This window comes from Schistocerca nitens, chromosome 6, assembly GCF_023898315.1.
Source record: "Schistocerca nitens isolate TAMUIC-IGC-003100 chromosome 6, iqSchNite1.1, whole genome shotgun sequence".
NCBI lineage: Eukaryota > Metazoa > Arthropoda > Insecta > Orthoptera > Acrididae > Schistocerca > Schistocerca nitens.
Window position 1 is genome coordinate 678150858 of NC_064619.1, and position 21479 is coordinate 678172336.

Sequence of the window (21479 nt, forward strand, 5' to 3'; positions counted from 1 at the left end):
GGTTCAGGAGAGTAATACGGAACGCCGTGCTGGATCCCAGCGGCCTCGTATCACTAGGAGTCTAGATGACAGGCATCTTACCCGCGTGGCTGTAACGGATCGTGCACCCACGTCTCGATCCCTGAGTCAACAGATGGGGACGTTTGCAAGACAAAAACCATCTGCACGAACAGTTCGACGACGTTCGCAGCAGCATGGACTATCAGCTCAGAGACCATGGCTGCGGTTACACTTCACGCTGCATCAAAGACAGGGGCGCCTGCGATGATGTACACAACGACGAACCTGGGTGCACGAATGGCAAAACGTCATTTTTTCGGATGAATCCAGGTTCTGTTTACAGCATCATGATGGCGACATCGCGGTGAACGCACATTGGAAGCGTGTATTCGTCATCGCCATATGGCGTATCACCCGGCGTGATGGTATGGGGTGCCATTGGTTACACGTCTCGGTCGCCTCTTGTTCGCACTGACGGCACTTTGAACTGTGGACGTTACATTTCAGATGTGTTACGACCCGTGTGTCTACCCTTCATTGGATCCCTGCGAAACCCTACATTTCAGCAGGGTAATGCACGACCGCATGTTGCAGGTCCTTTACGGGCCTTTCTGGATACAGAAAATGTTCGAATGCTATCCTGGTCGGCACATTCTCCGGATCTCTCACCAACTGAAAACGCCTGGTCAATGGTGGCCGAGCAACTGGCTCGTCGCAATACGCCAGTCACTACTCTTGATGAACTGTGGTATCGTGTTGAAGCTGCATGGGCAGCTGTATCTGTACACGCCATCCAAGCTCTGTTTGACTCAATGCCCAGGGGTATCAAGGCCGTTATTACGGCCAGAGGTGGTTGTTCTGGGTACTGATTTCTCAGTGTCTATGCACCCAAATTGCGTGGAAATGTAATCACATGTCAGTTCTAGTATAACATATTTGTCCAATGAATACCCGTTTATCATCTGCATTTCTTCTTGGTGTAGCAATTTTAATGGCCAGTAGTGTACTGCTTATGACGCCCTGCTCACTGCGGTGAGACTGGGAGAGCTGACACTGTGACTGCGGTCAGGTTCCAGTGGAGCTGGTGCTGGCGCTGAGCAGCCCGGCGGCCCTGAGCGCGTGGATGTGGAGGAACGGGACGCAGCTGTGCCGCGACCTGTACGCCCTGCCGCAGGTGCAGCAGCTGCTGCGGTCCGACGACCACTACGACCTCGTCATCGCCGAGGTGTTCTTCGGCGACTGCGTGCTGTCGCTCGCGCACAAGTTCCGAGCGCCGCTCGTGGGCGTCATCTCCTCCATGGCTCTGCCGTGGGCGCACGACAGGGTGAGTTACCTTTCATCTTTCTTTTTGCATAATGACTCTCGCATTACGAGCACCGAGTAACGTGCTCGGTTACCGATCATCATCATCCACTGTGAAACCTTCCCGTCTCCTATATACCTCTTTTGTTAATGATAACCTTCCCTTTTACAACAAACTATCAAACCTTTCCTTAGCATTCCTATCTCTTGCTTAATAATAACAAATGAAATCTTCCCTTTGAAATTTATTCTCTTTCTCAATCTTCGCATACAAATTTAATTTTTTTTAAAAGTGATTTTCTGATTATTTCGACGAAACATAGAATGTGTCGTCGTCGTGGCCCTCAGTCGTTATCTGCAATAACCGAAAACTGTTCCTTAACTTTTTTACTGTGACTGGATAGCCATCTGACTGCTACATCGAACTGTGACATGAATATACTTACTCCGTTTTACTACACTCTATTAGCTGCTGGTGGGATTTCGTAATAAGTGGCTGTATTTATTACCAAAGCTGACGTTATTCTTTAATTAATTTGACTGAAGTTACGTAATTCATAGTTAAACTTTTTCTTGACAACAAAAAAATTTTGCAAAGTTTTACGTTGATGGTTTTTGGGATGGATTATAATCAGTAACGCAACATTGCTGGCAAAAATTCATTATATTCTGAAAACGCTTCAAATATCTACTGTTGGTAATGAAATGATTTTACAAACGTTCAAATGGGGCTTACTTTTTACAATAATCTTACAACTAGCAATGCGCAAACATACCTTCAGTAGTCTTGAGTTTCTCAAAAAATTAATTCAATAATTTTAGTTCCTCTTATGATAATAGTTAGCTGATGTCTCTGTACATCCGTTTATAATCTCTTGTAAATCATAGCTGGTGGCTGGCAGGCACACCGCTTCTCACAACCTCTCGCTTCAGACCTGCTACCGACTCGTTTCACTTCTCGCTTACTACTGACTTCCTACGAACCCTAAAGTGCGGTCTCTCCTGCCAACAATGCTTTCTGGTGCAGACAATCCCTGCTGCCATTACAAAATGTATCAATGCGCGGTCTTTCCCGCTCTTTTCTTAAAATGTATCCATACGCGGTCTCTCCCGCCATTTTTAAAATTATATCAATTTGCGGTTTCTCTTGTCAACAATACTTTGGTGCAGACATTGCCTGCTACCACAGTTATTTCCAACATGACAAATATTAATTATTCCTACTTAATCCTATTAATGAAATATAAACATCTTTCATAAATTGTCGTTTGACATTAGACAATAGAAATATACACGTCTTACAACTGGAGAACCATTGCTGAACACAACAAACACCACTGGGTAAAGTCGAGCTCTAATCTTTTCCACATGACACGTAGGCCCTTTGCAGTGTTCAAAAATTCACTCGTCTTTCTTCTCAGTCAAAACACTGCACAGATACTGTGCCTAACGTCAGTAGCGCTGTGACTATTTTTGTGAGCGAGAGATAAACTTTTCCAATGTCCGACTCCATTTTTCTAGGAGCTCCAAGTCTTGTAGAATTTAGCCTCCTATGTGTCTGTTTGCTGGAGTACCCGTTTCTTTCCGAAAACAATTTTAAATGTCTGAGCTCTTCGTTCAAGTTCTGTGGCTCACTGATTCTTTCATCCCTGACGACCAATTCCATAAGTGCCCCAAATTTTCAGACTTAGACGCTGATTGGAATTTTTGTGTGGGTAACAGTTCGTGTGTGTGGTGTGCATACTGTAAGACCTTCGGTACACACACCATCAGATTATTTGACTTGTCGCTCTAACGAAGTAGGCGAGTGTCAGCAATATGTCTCGTGGTCTTATCGTGGCGTGTTTATCTTCTGAAGTTAGGTCAGATGATAGAAAGGCCACTTGCACGCTTAGAGTAGCAGAGTGACGGTGACCAACTTTAAACAGAACTTGATTAATTTTCACACACATTTATTAAAATAATAAAAAGCATAGACATTACGTAACTTGATTCTGGATGCTGTTTACAATTGACAATCTCAAGTTCCTTTGGTCTTGGTACGTTAATCTTATTCTCACATATCTCTGATACTTGACAAAATGTCTATTCATTTATCTTTATGGCTATGTACAGGAATATGATAATCTTCTTACGTGCAGACTGAAACTTGACTATAGACTGGTACAGACTAATGCAGACTGGTACATACTGCTGCAGACAAATGCAGACTGACTGATCGGAGGTCAGAGGTCAGAGGCACAAGACTGAGGGATTGTACCCTCTGCGGTTGGCGAAGTTCTAGCGTAACAAAGACGCTTCTCCTTCTTACTTGAATACTGGAATAGATGTCATGGCATTTGAATTTTTTGCTTGACTTTTGTGCAATTTTTTTTTAAAATAAAGGTGAAAGTATAGTGAGAGAGATAGTGGAAGAAATTGGAAAACTAATGGCCCAAGTGACTGGCCAGTTTTTTTTTTTTTTAAGAAAACAGGACAGTAGTAGGGATAGTAGAAGTGCGTGGAAGACGAATGGCCCATTGGCTAGCCGAGAATTATAACTAGGTGATGGAGTAAATGATAGGAGGAGGAGCAGCATAAGTTGAGTGAAAACGAAAGGCCATTCTCCTGGCCTCCTCTTCTTCTTGGCGGCATCTTTTGATGGTGGTGGCAGACATTCTTGAGGTGGTGAGGTGGGGTGGGAAGAAAGAGAAAGAAGTGTGAGTGTGACAGATAAAGAAGTGAAAAAGGAGAGCCTGTCATGATTAGGCCGGTAATGGGGAGGGTGTGGGGCTGATGAGGGTGGCATTCTGTGGAGGGTGGATGACATGACTGGTACAGACAAATGCAGACTAAGGCAGACTAATAGGAGGTCTGTACACTCGTTATAATACCTTGTGTGTTCAAGTATCACTGCGCGAGTGTGATCTGTGAGGTGAAAAGGTTCTACATTAGCAGCGATCTCATTGGCTGCGTTACATATTAATACGCGTATCGGCGGAAGCAGAATTTGGTCCGTCTCTAAGGCAGCGCCATCTCGTAGTGCGGAGACGGACGAGCGCTGCGCCTGCGCTGTTGTGCTTAGCGGGGCGCGCTCTAGTGGGAAAGTTGTGTACGCGCTGACTACGCGGAACTATGTACACAACAGTGAGTGTCGTTTTTTTATGGACTTCGTGCTCCCAAGCTCCGTGAACAGTTACACAGGGTGTAACTAAATCCCATTTACAGGCTTTTTAGTCTCGTAGTGGAGATGAAGTCGGTGAAGCTTAGCATAGGGACACATGTGCAGAAACGTACCGTTTTTCATGCTACACGCAAAATACCACGACGCACGTTGCTCTCTTGACTCCTGCTGCTTTCCGTCTGGATGCACTCACAAGTAGGGCTCGATCGGATCACCAACGACGGCAACACAGATGCGGTATATCCGTACCACGTTCCGGTAAACACGCTCGTTTCACACAATTACATCATACTCCCCAAGTCACCTAATCGTGTGTGGTGGAAGGTAATTTTTGTACCACTAAGTGAGCCGCCCAACCCTGATCGACTCGCTAATAGCGTGTGTCCTGCTGCGTTCGCCGCAGCCATAGCCCACGCCAGTGGTCTACTTCAGAAGCCACAGTGGTCTCGTAAATCAAGGACTTTATACAGGGTGTTTCAAAAATGACCGGTATATCTGAAACGGCAATAAAAACTAAACGAGCAGCGATAGAAATACACCGTTTGTTGCAATATGCTTGGGACAACAGTACATTTTCAGGCGGACAAACTTTCGAAATTACAGTAGTTACAATTTTCAACAACAGATGGCGCTGCGGTCTGGGAAACTCTATAGTACGATATTTTCCACATATCCACCATGCGTAGCAATAATATGGCGTAGTCTCTGAATGAAATTACCCGAAACCTTTGACAACGTGTCTGGCGGAATGGCTTCACATGCAGATGAGATGTACTGCCTCAGCTGTTCCATTGTTTCTGGATTCTGGCGGTACACCTGGTCTTTCAAGTGTCCCCACAGAAAGAAGTCACAGGGGTTCATGTCTGGCGAATAGGGAGGCCAATCCACGCCACCTCCTGTATGTTTCGGATAGCCCAAAGCAATCACACGATCATCGAAATATTCATTCAGGAAATTAAAGACGTCGGCCGTGCGATGTGGCCGGGCACCATCTTGCATAAACCACGAGGTGTTCGCAGTGTCGTCTAAGGCAGTTTGTACCGCCACAAATTCACGAAGAATGTCCAGATAGCGTGATGCAGTAATCGTTTCGGATCTGAAAAATGGGCCAATGATTCCTTTGGAAGAAATGGCGGCCCAGACCAGTACTTTTTGAGGATGCAGGGACGATGGGACTGCAACATGGGGCTTTTCGGTTCCCCATATGCGCCAGTTCTGTTTATTGACGAAGCCGTCCAGGTAAAAATAAGCTTCGTCAGTAAACCAAATGCTGCCCACATGCATATCGCCGTCATCAATCCTGTGCACTATATCGTTAGCGAATGTCTCTCGTGCAGCAATGGTAGCGGCGCTGAGGGGTTGCCGCGTTTGAATTTTGTATGAATAGAGGTGTAAACTCTGGCGCATGAGACGATACGTGGACGTTGGCGTCATTTGGACCGCAGCTGCAACACGGCGAACGGAAACCCGAGGCCGCTGTTGGATCACCTGCTGCTCTAGCTGCGCGTTGCCCTCTATGGTTGCCGTACGCGGTCGCCCTACCTTTCCAGCACGTTCATCTGTCACGTTCCCAGTCCGTTGAAATTTTTCAAACAGATCCTTTATTGTATCGCTTTTCGGTCCTTTGGTTACATTAAACCTCCGTTGAAAACTTCCTCTTGTTGCAACAACACTGTGTTCTAGGCGGTGGAATTCCAACACCAGAAAAATCCTCTGTTCTAAGGAATAAACCATGTTGTCTACAGCACACTTGCACGTTGTGAACAGCACACGCTTACAGCAGAAAGACGACGTACAGAATGGCGCACCAACAGACTGCGTTGTCTTCTATATCTTTCACATCACTTGCAGCGCCATCTGTTGTTGAAAATTGTAACTACTGTAATTTCGAAAGTTTGTCCGCCTGAAAATGTACTGTTGTCCCAAGCATATTGCAACAAACGGTGTATTTCTATCGCTGCTCGTTTAGTTTTTATTGCCGTTTCAAATATACCGGTCATTTTTGAAACACCCTGTATGACCCTCCCAAGTCCCATTGAACCGAGCTTCGCCGTACGATAACATTACGTCTGGGTATTCCGAAAATGTGTCGTTCACTAGCAGTACACTAAAAATGAAATGTGCGTAAAACTTGTATTATATACAGTACTAAATTATTTAATTAATGAATTATACTGTATGGACAAAGACCACAAGCACAGTTGACAAACTCAGCTAAATGGCATGTAAGCAAACCTGCAGTGTAGTGGATATGGGACATCGGTCGATTGGTGAATGCGTAATACCCTAGTCAGTGGCGCCGAAAATGCGGCGGATTTGGTAGCTGGTATCATAATTACAGTGCGGCTGTATTTATCGTACGAGCGCGAAACTTGGTAGATATGCTAATGTGTTAATATGGAACCGGTTTCGCTACAAAATAAATAAATAAAAGTTTAGTTCAAATTATGGCCAACATGTACAGATCTGCCGCAATGCAAGAAAAAGGTATAGAATTATTTCGATATCTAATAGATTACGGACTGGACGTGGGCAGGATAAGTCAAACAAGTGAGAAAGGCATAATCTCGATTTTTTTATTTACCATCTTGCATGAAAACAGTGCTTTCCACACTGTTGCTCTCTTCAAAAGCAGGAATCACAAGTTGTAAAAGTAGGTCTCTGTAACGTGCTGACGACACGATACTGCTGACTGGCCCTCTGGGCGAATTCTGTTTAAAGACGAACGGACCGAGAATAAACGTCCATCTGCGTCCACACCTCACAGTCACATACCGCAAATGCAAACGCTTTTCGTGTACAACACGCAATTAAACAGTACTACAAATTCGACAGTTCTGTGTATTTACTGCACCTGTTAGTGTAAAATGTGCCTCGTCACGCCATAGAATATTGCCGGGTAACATGCCATCTTCGATCTGTGGCAGAAACCGAAGAGAAAATTCAGAACGTTGCTGCGGATCACGAGGTTTCAGTTGCTGCACCATCTGGATCTTGTACGGGTAATATACGTCGCAAAAGTTTCGGCACTGTTGACCATGGGATGGTCAACAGTGACTATCCCATTTCTCGTGACAATGCACGAGCACTAGCGCTACACGGGCACGTGCTGCGTGCCCAGTTACAGCAAGAGCAACAGCAGCCTCGTCAACAACTTCCACCGGGACATGACATGACGCCTTCCTCTCCCAGGTGCCACACCAAGCTCTCCCGTCTTTTCAACTTTCATTATCATTTTCTTTAAACTATTAAATGACATGGGGCCTGTCCTCAGACCATTCAGTCGATGCTCTCTATGCAGCTCTGTAATTGCTGCTGTTCACACAAAAAAAATTTCACTAACAGTGCACGGTCTCTCTTCCGACAACCATATTGTTTACTCACGTTATGGCTCGTCAAATGACAACCTGGAAGTCACACCGCGGTACTAACGGTGTAATGGTTCAAATGGCACTGGTAATAAACATCTGAGGTCACCAATCCCTTAGGCTTACAACTACTTAAACCTAACTAACTTAAGGACATCACACACATCCATGCTCGAGGCATGATTCGAACCTGCGACCGTAGCAACAGCACGGTTCCTGACTGAAGCGATTACAACCGCTCGGCCACAACGGCCGGTACTAACGGTGTACAGCGCCAGATTTGCGCCTGGTGCAGAAAATTAAAACTACTTCTTTTCAAGCTTAAATCGGTTCCGCAGTAACTCACTAGCATATCTGCCAAGCTTCGCTACCTTACGATAATTACAGCCTACAATGTACCTCCGCGAGTAGCTGCACTTCAATTATAAACTCTCGGCATCTTGCGTAACTCCCCCATGAACCATAGACCTTGCCGTTGGTCGGGAGGCTTGCGTGCCTCAGCGATACAGATGGCCGTACCGTAGGTGCAACCACAACGGAGGGATATCTGTTGAGAGGCCAGAAAAACGTGTGGTTCCTGAAGAGGGGCAGCAGCCTTTTCAGTAGTTGCAGGGGCAACAGTCTGGATGATTGACTGGTCTGGCCTTGTAACACTAACCAAAACGGCCTTGCTGTGCTAGTAGTGCGAATGGCTGAAAGCAAGGGGAAACTACAGCCGTAATTTTTCCCGAGGGCATGCAGCTTTACTGTATGGTTAAATGATGATGGCGTCCTCTTGGGTAAAATATTCCGGAGGTAAAATAGTCCCCCATTCGGATCTCCGGGCAGGGACTACTCAAGAGGACGTCCTTATCAGGAGAAAGAAAACTGGCGTTCTATGGATCAGAGTGTGGAATATCAGATCCTTTAATTGGGCAGGTAGGTTAGAAAATTTAAAAAGGAAAATGGATAGATTAAAGATAGATATAGTGGGAATTAGTGAAGTTCGGTGGCAGGAGGAACAAGACTTTTGGTCAGGTGAATACAGGGTTATAAATACAAAATCAAATAGGGGTAATGCAGGAGTAGGTTTAATAATGAATAGGAAAATAGGAGTGCGGGTAAGCTACTACAAACAGCATAGTGAACACATTATTGTGGCCAAGATAGACACGAAGCCCATGCCTACTACAGTAGTACAAGTTTATATGCCAACTAGCTCTGCAGATGATAAAGAAATTGAAGAAATGTATGATGAAATAAAAGAAATTATTCAGATAGTGAAGGGAGACGAAAACTTAATAGTCATGGGTGACTCGAATTCGAGAGTATGAAAAGGGAGAAAAGGATACATAGTAGGTGAATATGGATTGGGCATAAGAAATGAAAGAGGTAGCCGCCTGGTAGAATTTTGCACAGAGCATAGCTTAATAATAGCTAACACTTGGTTCAAGAATCATGAAAGAAGGTTTTATACATGGAAGAACCCTGGAGATACTAAAAAGTATCAGATTATATAATGGTAAGACAGAGATTTAGGAACCAGGTTTTAAATTGTAAGACATTTCCAGGGGCAGATGTGGACTCTGACCACAATCTATTGGTTATGAACTATAGACTAAAACTGAAGAAACTGCAAAAATGTGGTAATTTAAGGAGATGGGACCTGGATAAACTGTCTAAACCAGAGGTTGTACAGAGTTTCAGGGAGAGCATAAGGGAACAATTGACAGGAATGGGGTAAAGAAATACAGTAGAAGAAGAAAGGGTAGCTCTAAGGGATGCAGTAGTGAAAGCAGCAGGATCAAGTAGGTAAAAAGACGGGGGCTAGTAGAAATCGTTGGGTAACAGAAGAAATATCGAATTTAATTGATGAAAGGAGAAAATATAAAAACGCAGTAAATGAAGCAGGCAAAAAGGAATACAAACGTCTCAAAAATGAGATCGACAGGAAGTGCAAAATGGCTAAGCCGGGATGGCTAGAGGACAAATGTAAGGATGTAGAGGCCTATCTCACTAGGGGTACGATAGATACTGTCTACAGGAAAATTAGAGAGACCTTTGGAGAAAAGAGAACTACTTGTATGAATATCAAGAGCTCAGATGGGAACCCAGTTCTAAGCAAAGAAGGGAAAGCAGAAAGGTGGAAGGAGTATATAGATGGTCTATACAAGGGCGATGTACTTGAGGACAATATTATGGAAATGGAAGAGGATGTAGATGAAGATGAAATGGGAGATACGATACTGCGTGAAGAGTTTGACAGAGCATTGAAAGACCTGTGTCGAAACAAGGCCCCAGGAGTAGACAACATTCCATTGGAACTACTGACGGCCTTCCGTTAGAATTACTGACAGCCTTTGGAGAGCCAGACCTGACAAAACTCTACCATATGGTGAGCAAGATGTATGATACAGATGAAATACCCTCAGACTTCAGGAAGAATATAATAATTCCAATCCCAAAGAAAGCAGGTGTTGACAGATGTGAAAATTACCGAACTATCAGTTTAACAAGTCACAGCTGCAAAATACTAACGCGAATTCTTTATAGACGAATGGAAAAACTGGTAGAAGCCGACCTCGGCGAAGATCAGTTTGGATTCCGCAGAAATGTTGGAACATGTGAGGCAGTACTGACCCTACGACTTATCTTAGAAAATAGATTAACGAAAGGCAAATCTACGTTTCTATCATTTGTGGACTTCGAGAAAGCTTTTGACAATGTTGACTGGAACACTCTCTTTCAAATTCTAAAGGTGGCAGGGGTAAAATACAGGGAGCGAAAGTCTATTTACAATTTGTACAGGAACCAGATGGCAGTTATAAGAGTCGAGGGGCATGAAAGGGAAGCAGTGGTTGGGACGGGAGTGAGACAGGGTTGTAGCCTGCCCCCGATGTTATTCAATCTGTTTATTGAGCAAGCAGCAAAGGAAATAAAAGAAAAATTCGGAGTAGGTATTACAATCCATGGAGAAGAAATAAAAACGTTGAGGTTCGCCAATGACATTGTAATTCTGTCAGAGACAGCAAAGGGCTTGGAAGGGCAGTTGAACGGAATGGACAGTGTCTTGAAAGGATGATATAAGATGAACATCAACAAAATCAAAACGAGGATAATGGAATGTAGTCGAATTAAATTGGGTGATGCTGAGGGAATTAGATTAGGAAATGAGACACTTAAAGTAGTAAAGGAGTTTTGCTATTTGGGGAGCAAAATAACTGATGATGGTCGAAGTAGGGAGGATATAAAATGTAGACTGGCAATGGCAAGGAAAGCGTTTCTGAAGAAGAGAAATTTGTTAACATCGAGTATAGATTTAAGTGTCAGGAAGTCGTTTCTGAAAGTATTTGTATGGAGTGTAGCCATGTATGGAAGTGAAACATGGACGATAACCAGTTTGGACAAGAAGAGAATAGAAGCTTTCGAAATGTGGTGCTACAGAAGAATGCTGAAGATAAGGTGGGTAGATCACGTAACTAATGACGAGGTATTGAATAGAATTGGGGAGAAGAGGAGTTTGTGGCAAAACTCGACAAGAAGAAGGGACCGGTTGGTAGGACATGTTCTGAGGCATAAAGGGATCACAAATTTTGCATTGGCGGGCAGCGTGGAGGTTAAAAATCGTAGAGGGAGACCAAGAGATGAATACACTAAGCAGATTCAGAAGGATGTAGGTTGCAGTAAGTACTGGGAGATGAAGAAGCTTGCACAGGATAGGGTAGCATGGAGAGCTGCATCAAACCACTCTCAGAGCTGCATCAAACCAGACCACAACAACAACACTTTTGCGTAAAACAGGAAAATAGCTAAACTGAACCGCCTTGGTCCTCACTACAACTTCTCAACGTCTGTAAGGGGAATTTAGTTACACATTGTATATCCAAAAATGACATTGGACGTCCTCTCCGTTTTTCCGTTGCGAAGTGTAAATTAGAATTAATGTCGTGCAGAAAATATACAAATTCTGAGGATTCATTTTCTTCGTGTGGCCATATAACGATGTTGCACCAGACTCATTAAGTAAGGAAGTAAGTGTCTTGACTACACGTGGCGCGCACTGAAACGTGGCAGTCTGCTGAAAGCGTGAATAAAGTGGAACTCAAGCCGTTTAAGGGGAGAGGAGCGGTGCGCCGTAAGGAGCCCCACCTGCCTTTCACAGCCCAGACAGGCTACACCTGCGAAACCAGAGCTGACGTAGGGTCGTGCCCACCGCGAGTCCATCCTGGTGTCGTGGGAGACCAACTCGCATCCCGGCAGCGAAGGACGAACGCTGTGAGAGCACGTCGAGAGTTGTGCACGGATAGTCCAGTCACCCGCTAATGGTAAAGGTCGTACGTTCGAGTTCTGGTATGGTACACAGTTCTGATTTGCCAGGGAGTTTCGTTTAGAATCGACTTCAAATTCCGGCAGTTTTATTGAACAGTCCTTGCTGTGTGAAACTAGTTTTGGCGTGCCACAATCCTTTGTGTGTAGCTTCCAGACTAACTCAAAGGACATTCTACACAGGACACTAGGAGAACACCCATTAGACAACCAAAGCTAAGAAGCAGAACTTTACCCAAGCTAACAAATGCAGGAACACGTGCGCCAGATCTCGTGCTATGACTTATCTTAGAAGATATGTTAAGGAAAGGAAGCCTACGTTTCTAGCATTTGTAGACTTAGAGAAAGCTGTTCACAGTGTTGACTGGAATATTCCCATTGAAATCCTGAAAGCAGCAGAGGCAAAATACAGGGAGCGAAAGGCTATTTACGATTTGTACTGAAACCAGACGGCAGTTATAAGAGTCGAGGGGCATGAAAGGGAAGCAGTGGTTGGGAAAGGAGTGAGACAGGGTTGTAGCGTCTGCCCGATGTTATTCAATCTGTATACTGAGCAAGCAGTAAAGGAAACGGAAGAAAAATTCGGAGTAGGAAATTTATTTATTTAATGGTATGGCTTGGGGCCCCCGTCGGGTAGGCCGTTCGCCGGGTGCCGGTCTTACAATTTGACGCAACTTCGGTGACCTGCAGTCGATGAGGATGATGATGAGGAGGACAGCACAACACCCAGACCCTGGGCGGAGAAAATTCCCCTACCCAGCCAGGAATTGAACCCGGACCCAGCGGACTGACATTCAGGTACTGGGGGTGGACGGGATAGGAGGTAAAGTATGGGGATAAAAAATGAAAACTTTGAGGTTTGTCGATGATACTGCAATTCTCTCAAAGACAAGAAAGGACTTGGAAGAGCAGTTGAACGGAATGGACGGTGTCTTGAGAAGAGGATAAGAGATGAACGTCAACAAAAGAAAACAATGGTTATGGAATTCAGATGAAATGAGGCTTTGGTAAGGGATTTAGATCAGGAAACGAGACACTTCAAGTAGTAGATGAGTTTTGCTATTTGGGTAGCAAAATAACTGATGATGATCGAAGTAGAGAGGATGTACAACGTAGACTGGCGATGGCAAGAAAAGCTGTTCTCAAGAAGAGAAAGTTGTTTAACAACGAATATAGACTTAAGTATTAGTAAGTCTTTTCTGAAACTATTTGGAGTGTAGCCATCTGCCGGCCAAGGTGGCCGAGCGGTTCTAGGCGCTTCAGTCCGGAACCGCGCGACTGCTACGGTCGCAGGTTCGAATCCTGTCTCGAGCATGGACGTGTGGGATGTCCTTAGGTTAGTTAGGTTTAAGTAGTTCTAAGTTCTAGGGGACTGATGACCTCAGATGTTAAATCCCATAGTGCTCAGAGCCATTTGATTTTTGTAGCCATCTATGGAAGTGAAATAGACTGCTACAGTCGCAGGTTCGAATCCTGCCTCGGGCATGGATGTGTGTGATGTCCTTAGGTTAGTTATGTTTAAGTAGTTCTAAGTTCTAGGGGACTAATGACCACAGCAGTTGAGTCCCATAGTGCCCAGAACCATTTTTTTTTTGAAGTGAAATATGGACGAGAAACAGCTTAGACAAAGAGAGAATGAAAGCTTTGGAAGTGTAGAGCTGCAGAAGAACGCTAAAGATTAATTGGGTTGATCACGTAGCTAATGACCAGATACTGAAAAGAACTGAGGAGACAAGAAATTTGTGAGGTACAACTTGATAAAAAGAAGGAATCGGTCCATAGGACACATTCTGACATCAGGGGATCACCGGTTTAGTACTGGAGGAAAGCTGTAGGGGATGAAAATCGTAGAGGGAGACCCAGTGAGGAATACGGTAAGCATATTAAGAAGGATTTAGGTTGCAGTAGTTATTCGCATATGAAGAGGTCCGCCCAGGATAGAGTAACATGCGGAGCTGCATCAAACCAGTCTTCGGACTGATGACCATGTTGTTGTTGTTGTGGTCTTCAGTCCTGAGACTTGTTTGATGCAGCTCTCCATGCTACTCTACCCTGTGCAAGTTTCTTCATCTCCCAGTACGTACTGCAACCTACATCCTTCTGAATCTGCTTAGTGTATTCATCTCTTGGTCTCCCTCTACAATTTTTACGCTCCACGCTGACCTCCAATACTAAATTGGTGTTCCTTCATGCCTCAGAACATGTCCTACCAACCGATCCCTTCTTCTAGTCAAGTTGTGCCACAAACTTCTCTTCTCCCCAATCATATTCAACACCTCCTCATTAATTATGTGATCCACCCATCTAATCTTCAGCATTCTTCTGTAGCACCACATTTCGAACGCTTCTATTCTCTTCTTGTCCAAACTATTTCCATATTTCACTTCCATACATGGCTACACTCCATACAAATACATTCAGGAACGACTTCCTGACATTTAAATCAATACTCGATGTTAACAAATTTCTCTTCTTCAGAAATGCTTTCCTTGCCATTGCCAGTCTACATTTTATATCCTCCCTACTTCGACCATCATCAGTTATTTTGCTCCCCAAATAGCAAAACTCCTTTACTACTTTAAGTGTCTCATTTCCTAATCTAATTCCCTCAGCATCACCCGACTAAATTCGACTACATTCAATTATCCTCGTTTTGCTTTTGTTGATGTTCATCTTATATCCTCCTTTCAAGACATTATCCATTCTGTTCAACTGCTCTTCCATGTCCTTTGCTGTCTCTGACAGAATTAAAATGTCATCGGTGAACCTAAGTTTTTATTTCTTCTCCATCGATTTTAATACCTACTCCGAATTTTTCTTTTGTTTCCTTCACTGCTTGGTCAATATAGGGATTGAAAAACATCGCGGAGAGGTTACAACAATGTCTCACTCCCTTCCCAACCACTGCTTCCCTTTGATGTCCCTCGACTCTTATAACTGCCATCTGGTTTCTGTACAAATTGTAAATAGATTTTCGCTCCCTGTATTTTACCCCTGCCACCTTCAGAATTTGAAAGAGAGTATTCCAGTCAACATTGTCAAAAGCTTTCTCTAAGACTACAAATACTAGAAACGTAGGTTTGCCTTTCCTTAATCTAACTTCTAAGACAAGTCGTAGGGTCAGTGTTGTGTACATAGTTCCGCGTAGTCAGCGCGTACACTACTTTCCCACTACAGTGCGCCCCGCTAAACACAACAGCGCAGGCGCAGCGCTCGTCCGTCTCCACACTATGAGATGGCGCTGCCTTAGAGACGGACCAAATTCTGCTTCCCCCGATCCACGTATTAATATGTAACGCAGCCAATGAGATTGCTGCTAACGTAGAACCTTATCTCCTTGCGGATCACACTCGTGCAGTGATACCTGAACGCGCGAGGTATTATAACGGGTGTACAGACGTCCGATTAGTCAGTCTGCATTTGTCTGTACCAGTCTGCATTTGTCTGTACCAGTCTGCATTTGCCTGTACCAGTCTGCATTTGTCTGTACCAGTCTATAGTCAAGTTTCAGTCTGCACCTAAGAAGATTATCATATTCCTGTACATAACCATGAAGATAAATGTATAGACACTTTGTCAAGTATCACAGATATGTGAGAATAAGATTAACGTACCAAGACCAAAGGAACTTCAGATTGTCAATTGTAAATAGCGTCCAGAATCAAGTTACGTAATGTTTATGCTTGTTATTATTTTAATAAATGTGTGTGAAAATTAATCAAGTTGTGTTTAAAATTGGTCACCGTCACTCTGCTACTCTAAGCGTGCAAGTGGCATTTCTATCATCTGACCTAATGGCAGAAGATAAACACGCCACGATAAGGCCACGAGACTTATTGCTGACACTCGCCTACTTCGTTAGAGCGACAAGTCAAATAATCTGATGGTGTGTGTACCGAAGGTCTGACAGTACGCACACCTCAGTCAGTATTGCCTCACGTGTTCCGATTAACAACAGTGTCACTGAAACTTCCTGGCAGATTAAAACATGTGTGCCGGACCGAGACTCGAACTTGGGACCTTTGCCTTTCGCAGGCAAGTGCTCTACAATCCGAGGTACCCAAGCACGACTCACGCACCGTCCTCACAGCTTTACTTATGCCAGTATCTCGTATCCTACCTTCCAAACTTCTTCTGGAAACAATGTTACTTTTAAAAATGCTACTGGATTTCAAGAGTGGTCATTGGAAGAGTAAATAAACTATTATAATTTTAGTTCCCTCTTTTTGACTGAGAGGGTGTATGGGTGAAGAAGCTGTAGTACAACAAACGTCCCTTCTTTCTTTTTTTAAGGTGGGGAATCCAGAGCACCCGGCCTACAGCCAGACGTACTTCTCCTCCGGCACGCCGCCCTTCAGCTTCTGGCAGCGGCTGGTGCACAGTGTGGGGCACGTGGCGGCCAGGTTCGGCTACTGGCTGTGCTCGGACCTCGGGGTGGACGCGGTGGTGCGCGAGGCGCTGGGGGAGGGGGTGCCGCCGACGGCGCAGCTGTCTCGCCGCACCAGCCTGCTGCTGGCCAACAGCCACTGGAGCCTGGGCCGGCCGCTGCCCGCCGTGCCCGCCCTCGTGCACGTGGCTGGCGTGCACATCCAGCCGCCGCAGCCGCTGCCACAGGTGCGCGCACCGTCTCACACTACAACAAACGACACAGTGCAACATCACTGTCACGTTCCACTACGTGGTATCGATTCCGTCGTTGCCCACTATTTTGCAGTCACATTACTGGGCACTGGAATGTGTTCTTGGGGTTGCGTCTGACACCTTAGGAACTAAGGTAGATAGTAATAATTCATAGCATGTAAGCTTTCACGGCCGGCGTCTTGATTAATTAAAACTTCCGGGCTGAATTGCCGTGGTCCATATATAAAACTTCTTCTCCTTCCTGAGTGTTAATACCCGCCTAACGGAACACAAAACGAACTGTAGATTGGGACAGATTGAGAAATCAGCTGTAGCAGAACACGTTTTCAAAGACGATGATCACGAAATAAAATTTAGTGAGACAAACGTGATAGCTAGGACCTCACATTATTATACTCGCATGTATAGGGAAGCTATAGAGATCTACAAGCACGGAAATAATTTTAATAGACAAGAAGAAGGATTAAAACTGGACAAAATATGGCGTTCGACTTTGTACCAACGAAGTGACAATCGATTATCTGTAATCGAGAGAGATGGCACTAGCCACAGATAGTTTTAAAGTCGAAAGCAAGTGACGAGTGGTGGCGCCATCTAAGCGCTCTGTATAACTGGGACCACCAGCGCCTAGCAGCCAGTCGCCGACTCACCTCAGAAGATGTTGCCCGCAGTAGGCAACGAAACGTCAGGAAGCAGAAGTTTTATATATGGATCAAGGCAATTCAGCCCGGAAGATTTAATTAATGAGTAATAATTCAATTAATTAGAACATTCTGAATAATTAACTGAGCCATGTATCGACTCGTGCTACACCTCGTGTTTAGATTGCATTGGTTTTTGGTTTTCATTTTCTTCCCCTGACATGTTTGTTTGATATGTTGTCTGTCATTAAGTGGCTGCTTGGTTATCTTTGCCCTCTGCTAACGATATCTGCGTTTTTGCTTCCAGGAAACTGTTATGGAGGAAGTGAGATCTTTGACCAGTGGTAACCCTCTGGTGGTGGCGTGGAAGTAGGAGCGTGGCGCGCAGAGTGTGTGCTGGACACGGGAGGGCAGAGTGGCTCTCCAGCGCGAAGCAGGCGTGGTCGGTTGTACCGAGTCGCCACGTGATGTAGATCGGTTGTGTGTAACGAGCGGGCCGAGTTGACGGAAGAGCTCCCCGCGTGTTGGTTGTATACAGAATCGCCCCACGAGTTGTTGCTGTTCATTTCGCCTTGGTGGGACGTGTTGTGTACATAGTTCCACGTAGTCAGCGCGTACACAACTTTCCCACTAGAGCGCGCCCCGCTAAGCACAACAGCGCAGGCGCAGCACTCATCCGTCTCCGCACTACGAGATGGCGCTGTCTTAGAGACAGACAAAATTCTGCTTCCGCTGATCCGCGTATTAATATGTAACGCAGCCAATGAGATTGCTACTAACGTAGAACCTTTTCTCTTAGTGGATCACACTCGCGCAGTGATACCTGAACGCTCGAGGTATTATAACGAGTGTACAGACCTCTGATTAGTCATTCTGCATTTATCTGCACCTGTCTGTACCAGTCTACATTAGTCTGTACCACTCGACCGAGCGAGGTGGCGCAGTGGTTAGCACACTGGACTCGCATTCGGGAGGACGACGGTTCAATCCCGCGTCCGGCCATCCTGATTTAGGTTTTCCGTGATTTCCCTAAATCGCTCCAGGCAAATGCCGGGATGGTTCCTCTGAAAGGGCACGGCCGACTTCCTTCCCTAATCCGATGAGACCGATGACCTCGCTGTTTGGTCTCTTCCCCCAAAAACCAACGAACCACTAAATTCTGTACCAGTCTATAGTCGAGTTTCGGTCTGCGCCTAATAAGATTACCATATTCCTGTACATAGCCATGAAGATAAATGTATAGACATTTTGTCAAGTATCAGAGATATGTGAGAATAAGATTAACGTACCAAGACCAAAGGAACTTCAGATTGTCAATTGTCAACAGCATTCAGAATCAAGTTACGTAATGTCTATGCTTTTTATTATTTTAATAAATGTGTGTAAAATTTAATCAAGTTCTGTTTAAAGTTGGTCATCATCAATCTGCTACTCTTAGCGTGCAAGTGGTATTTCTATCGTCTGACCTAACGGCAGAAGATAAACACGCCACGATAAGACCACGAAACATATTGCTGACACTCGCCTACTTCGTTAGAGCGACAAGTCAAATAATCTGATGGTGTGTGTACCGAAGGTCTTACAGTACGCACACCACAGGACGTTAACAAGCTTCTTTAAATCCTCTGTTTCAACACTGGAGTTTAAAAGGAGACACCTAGCATGAAGGAGCGGTCACTACCCGTCAACGTTGCAGAGAAGACGTGAATTCCCGTGACAGAGCGTGTTGTCGCGTGACCGTGGCGTGTTGGGTACGCTGGTGACGCGTGCGCCGTCGGATGTGTGGATCCTTGCCATCGGAGGCCGTGTACTGCCTGTTCGAGCATAACTGCAAGTTAAGTTCGTGGAAGGTTTAATCATTAAGTAATAATTTTGTGTAACCAGCGTCTCCTCTGCCTTGTGGCCTCTGGCGACCGGGTTTCCTGTCCCTGGCACCGGTGTAATTGAAGACAGTGATCTTTCCTCCTCCTCTCGTTACTGTCCGATGGGAGGCGTAGTTTTGGGCAGTTGTTTCGCTATTCTGTCATGTTTCTTGTTGGTTGATCATGTGGTCGCACATTCAGGAATGTGTGGTGTAATCTTTCCTTGCACGAGGTTAGCTCTAATTCTGTCAGCAGTTAAGCCTTCTTATAACAAGTTTTCACTGGCTAAAAGTCGGTGCAGTGACCAGCCTGAGAGTGGCAATTGTGTTTACGGGCGTATTTAAATTGGTCAGTATTCTGTCTAGCCTGAGCATCCATGAGTGGGTGATTTGTGGCCGCCTTACACGGGTCCGTCATATCTGTTATGTTCTAATGATATTCCAGGACACTTTTGTTTAAAATTTTTTAAAATTCCTCCAAGTTTGTAAATTCCTTTTATTGCCATTAATCGTGTGTTTGCTGAGACTTTAATTTTTTTAATGGCGGTGTTGGTAGCTTCACTACCTCACTGTACCTTATTAACAAAGTTCTGTATTTACTTTAGTAGCCTGTTTACTAATGTTCTTTAAATTTTTTTAAATTGTTGTATTGCTATAAATTACTTTATTTGGCGTTAGCGGCGTGTTTTGAAAGGTTGTTTATTGCCGTGATGCTAGCTTCTGTGTTTTTCTTAAAAAATTTTTTTTAAACTGTTGTATTGCTATAAATTACTTGATTGCCGTTAGCGGCGTGTTTTGAAAGGTTGTTTATTGCCGTACTGCTAGCTTCAGTGTTCTTTAAAAAAATTTTTTTTTAAACTGTTGTATTGCTATTGTTGTGTCGATTCCCTAAGGTCTCGACACAATGAGTGGCTAGGTGCACGCGAAACTAACGCAGACGGGCGTAAATTCTGAAACAGGAGACTGGATGAAAACTATAAAGAAAAGAAGAGAGATTTTAATATACTTAACTTTAATGTAGTCTTGTTCTTGTTGAAATACATCTCTTGCATAGTAGTAAGCAATTAGCAATGATACACATGGCGCCTTGCTAGGTAGTAGCGATGGACTAGCTGAAGGCTATTTAATCTGTCTCTCGGCAAATGAGAGGAAGACGTGATACGTCTTGTCGCAAGCTATGTCGTCCGTACAACTGGGGCGAGGTCAAGTCCGTGTCTTGTGACCTGCCATGTGGTGGCGCTAGGATTGCGATTACACAGTGGCGACACGCGGGTCCGACATGTACTACAGGACCGCGGCCGATTTAAGTTACCACCTAGCAAGTGTGGTGTCTAGCGGTGACACCACATTCCTCCCCCGCAAATCGGCGAACGGTCGTGAGATAAGGCTTCCGCCCGCCGTGGGGAGGACCCCATGTTGACGTATGCGATGAGGTGGGGAGCCTAACAACAGGCGAGGCTGTGCCACCCGCACCCGGCCATTCGGTCCGAGGGGAGCCAGGAAACGCCTGCAAACCTAGTCCAGGGTGCACGTCAACATGAGGTGTTTGCGCACGTAATGATATAAGAGGAGCCGCGGGGTCGACCTCCATGTGGTCGGAGCACCCGACGGGCGAAGACGACATCTGGTCCGGAGCGGGCAAGAGGTCCATGGCGGAGGACGGCTGGTCACGGGAAGCAAGCGGCGGCGCGTGACCCAGGGAGGCGCGAGGCGGCTGCAGCGAAGCGTCCGCTGCTGGCGGCGCCGGCGGCGGCTGCGGCGGCGCGACGCCATGAGGCAAAATGGAAGGCATCGTCGGTAACACCTGGGGATGAGGCGAGCCAGTAGATGGGTCCCCAGGGCGCTGACCCGACGGCTCCGTCGCTGAAAGCAGACGGGGAGCGGCAGAACCCAGGCGACGACAGAGGCGCAGCTGATTGAGATGCCGACGCACCTCACCAGAGGCCCCCAAAACCAAATACATCGCGCGGCCGAGGCAGCGAAGAATGCGCCCTGCGAGCCAACGCCGTGAACCGCGATAGTTGCGATAATAGACAACGTCGCCAGGAGCAAAAGCAGGAGACTGCCGCAGCACAGGAACCTGATGTGGCGGATGCAGCAAAGACATCAAAGTTCGATGAGAACGACCATGAAGCAACTCAGCCGGCGAGCGACCATCGCGAGGCTGAGAGCGATATGAAGACAAAAAGAGCAACAAA

At 45.4% G+C, this 21479-nt stretch overlaps 1 protein-coding gene across 1 annotated transcript in view; it reads left to right on the plus strand.

The window, feature by feature from the left end:
* The window catches only part of LOC126262439 (UDP-glycosyltransferase UGT5-like), a 178401-nt gene that overhangs the window by 85516 nt on the left and 71406 nt on the right, over positions 1 to 21479 (plus strand). Inside the window, exons 3-4 of the mRNA XM_049959087.1 lie at positions 1070 to 1324; positions 16432 to 16752. Coding sequence (XP_049815044.1) covers positions 1070 to 1324; positions 16432 to 16752 — 576 coding nt within the window. The remainder of the gene's footprint in view (positions 1 to 1069; positions 1325 to 16431; positions 16753 to 21479) is intronic.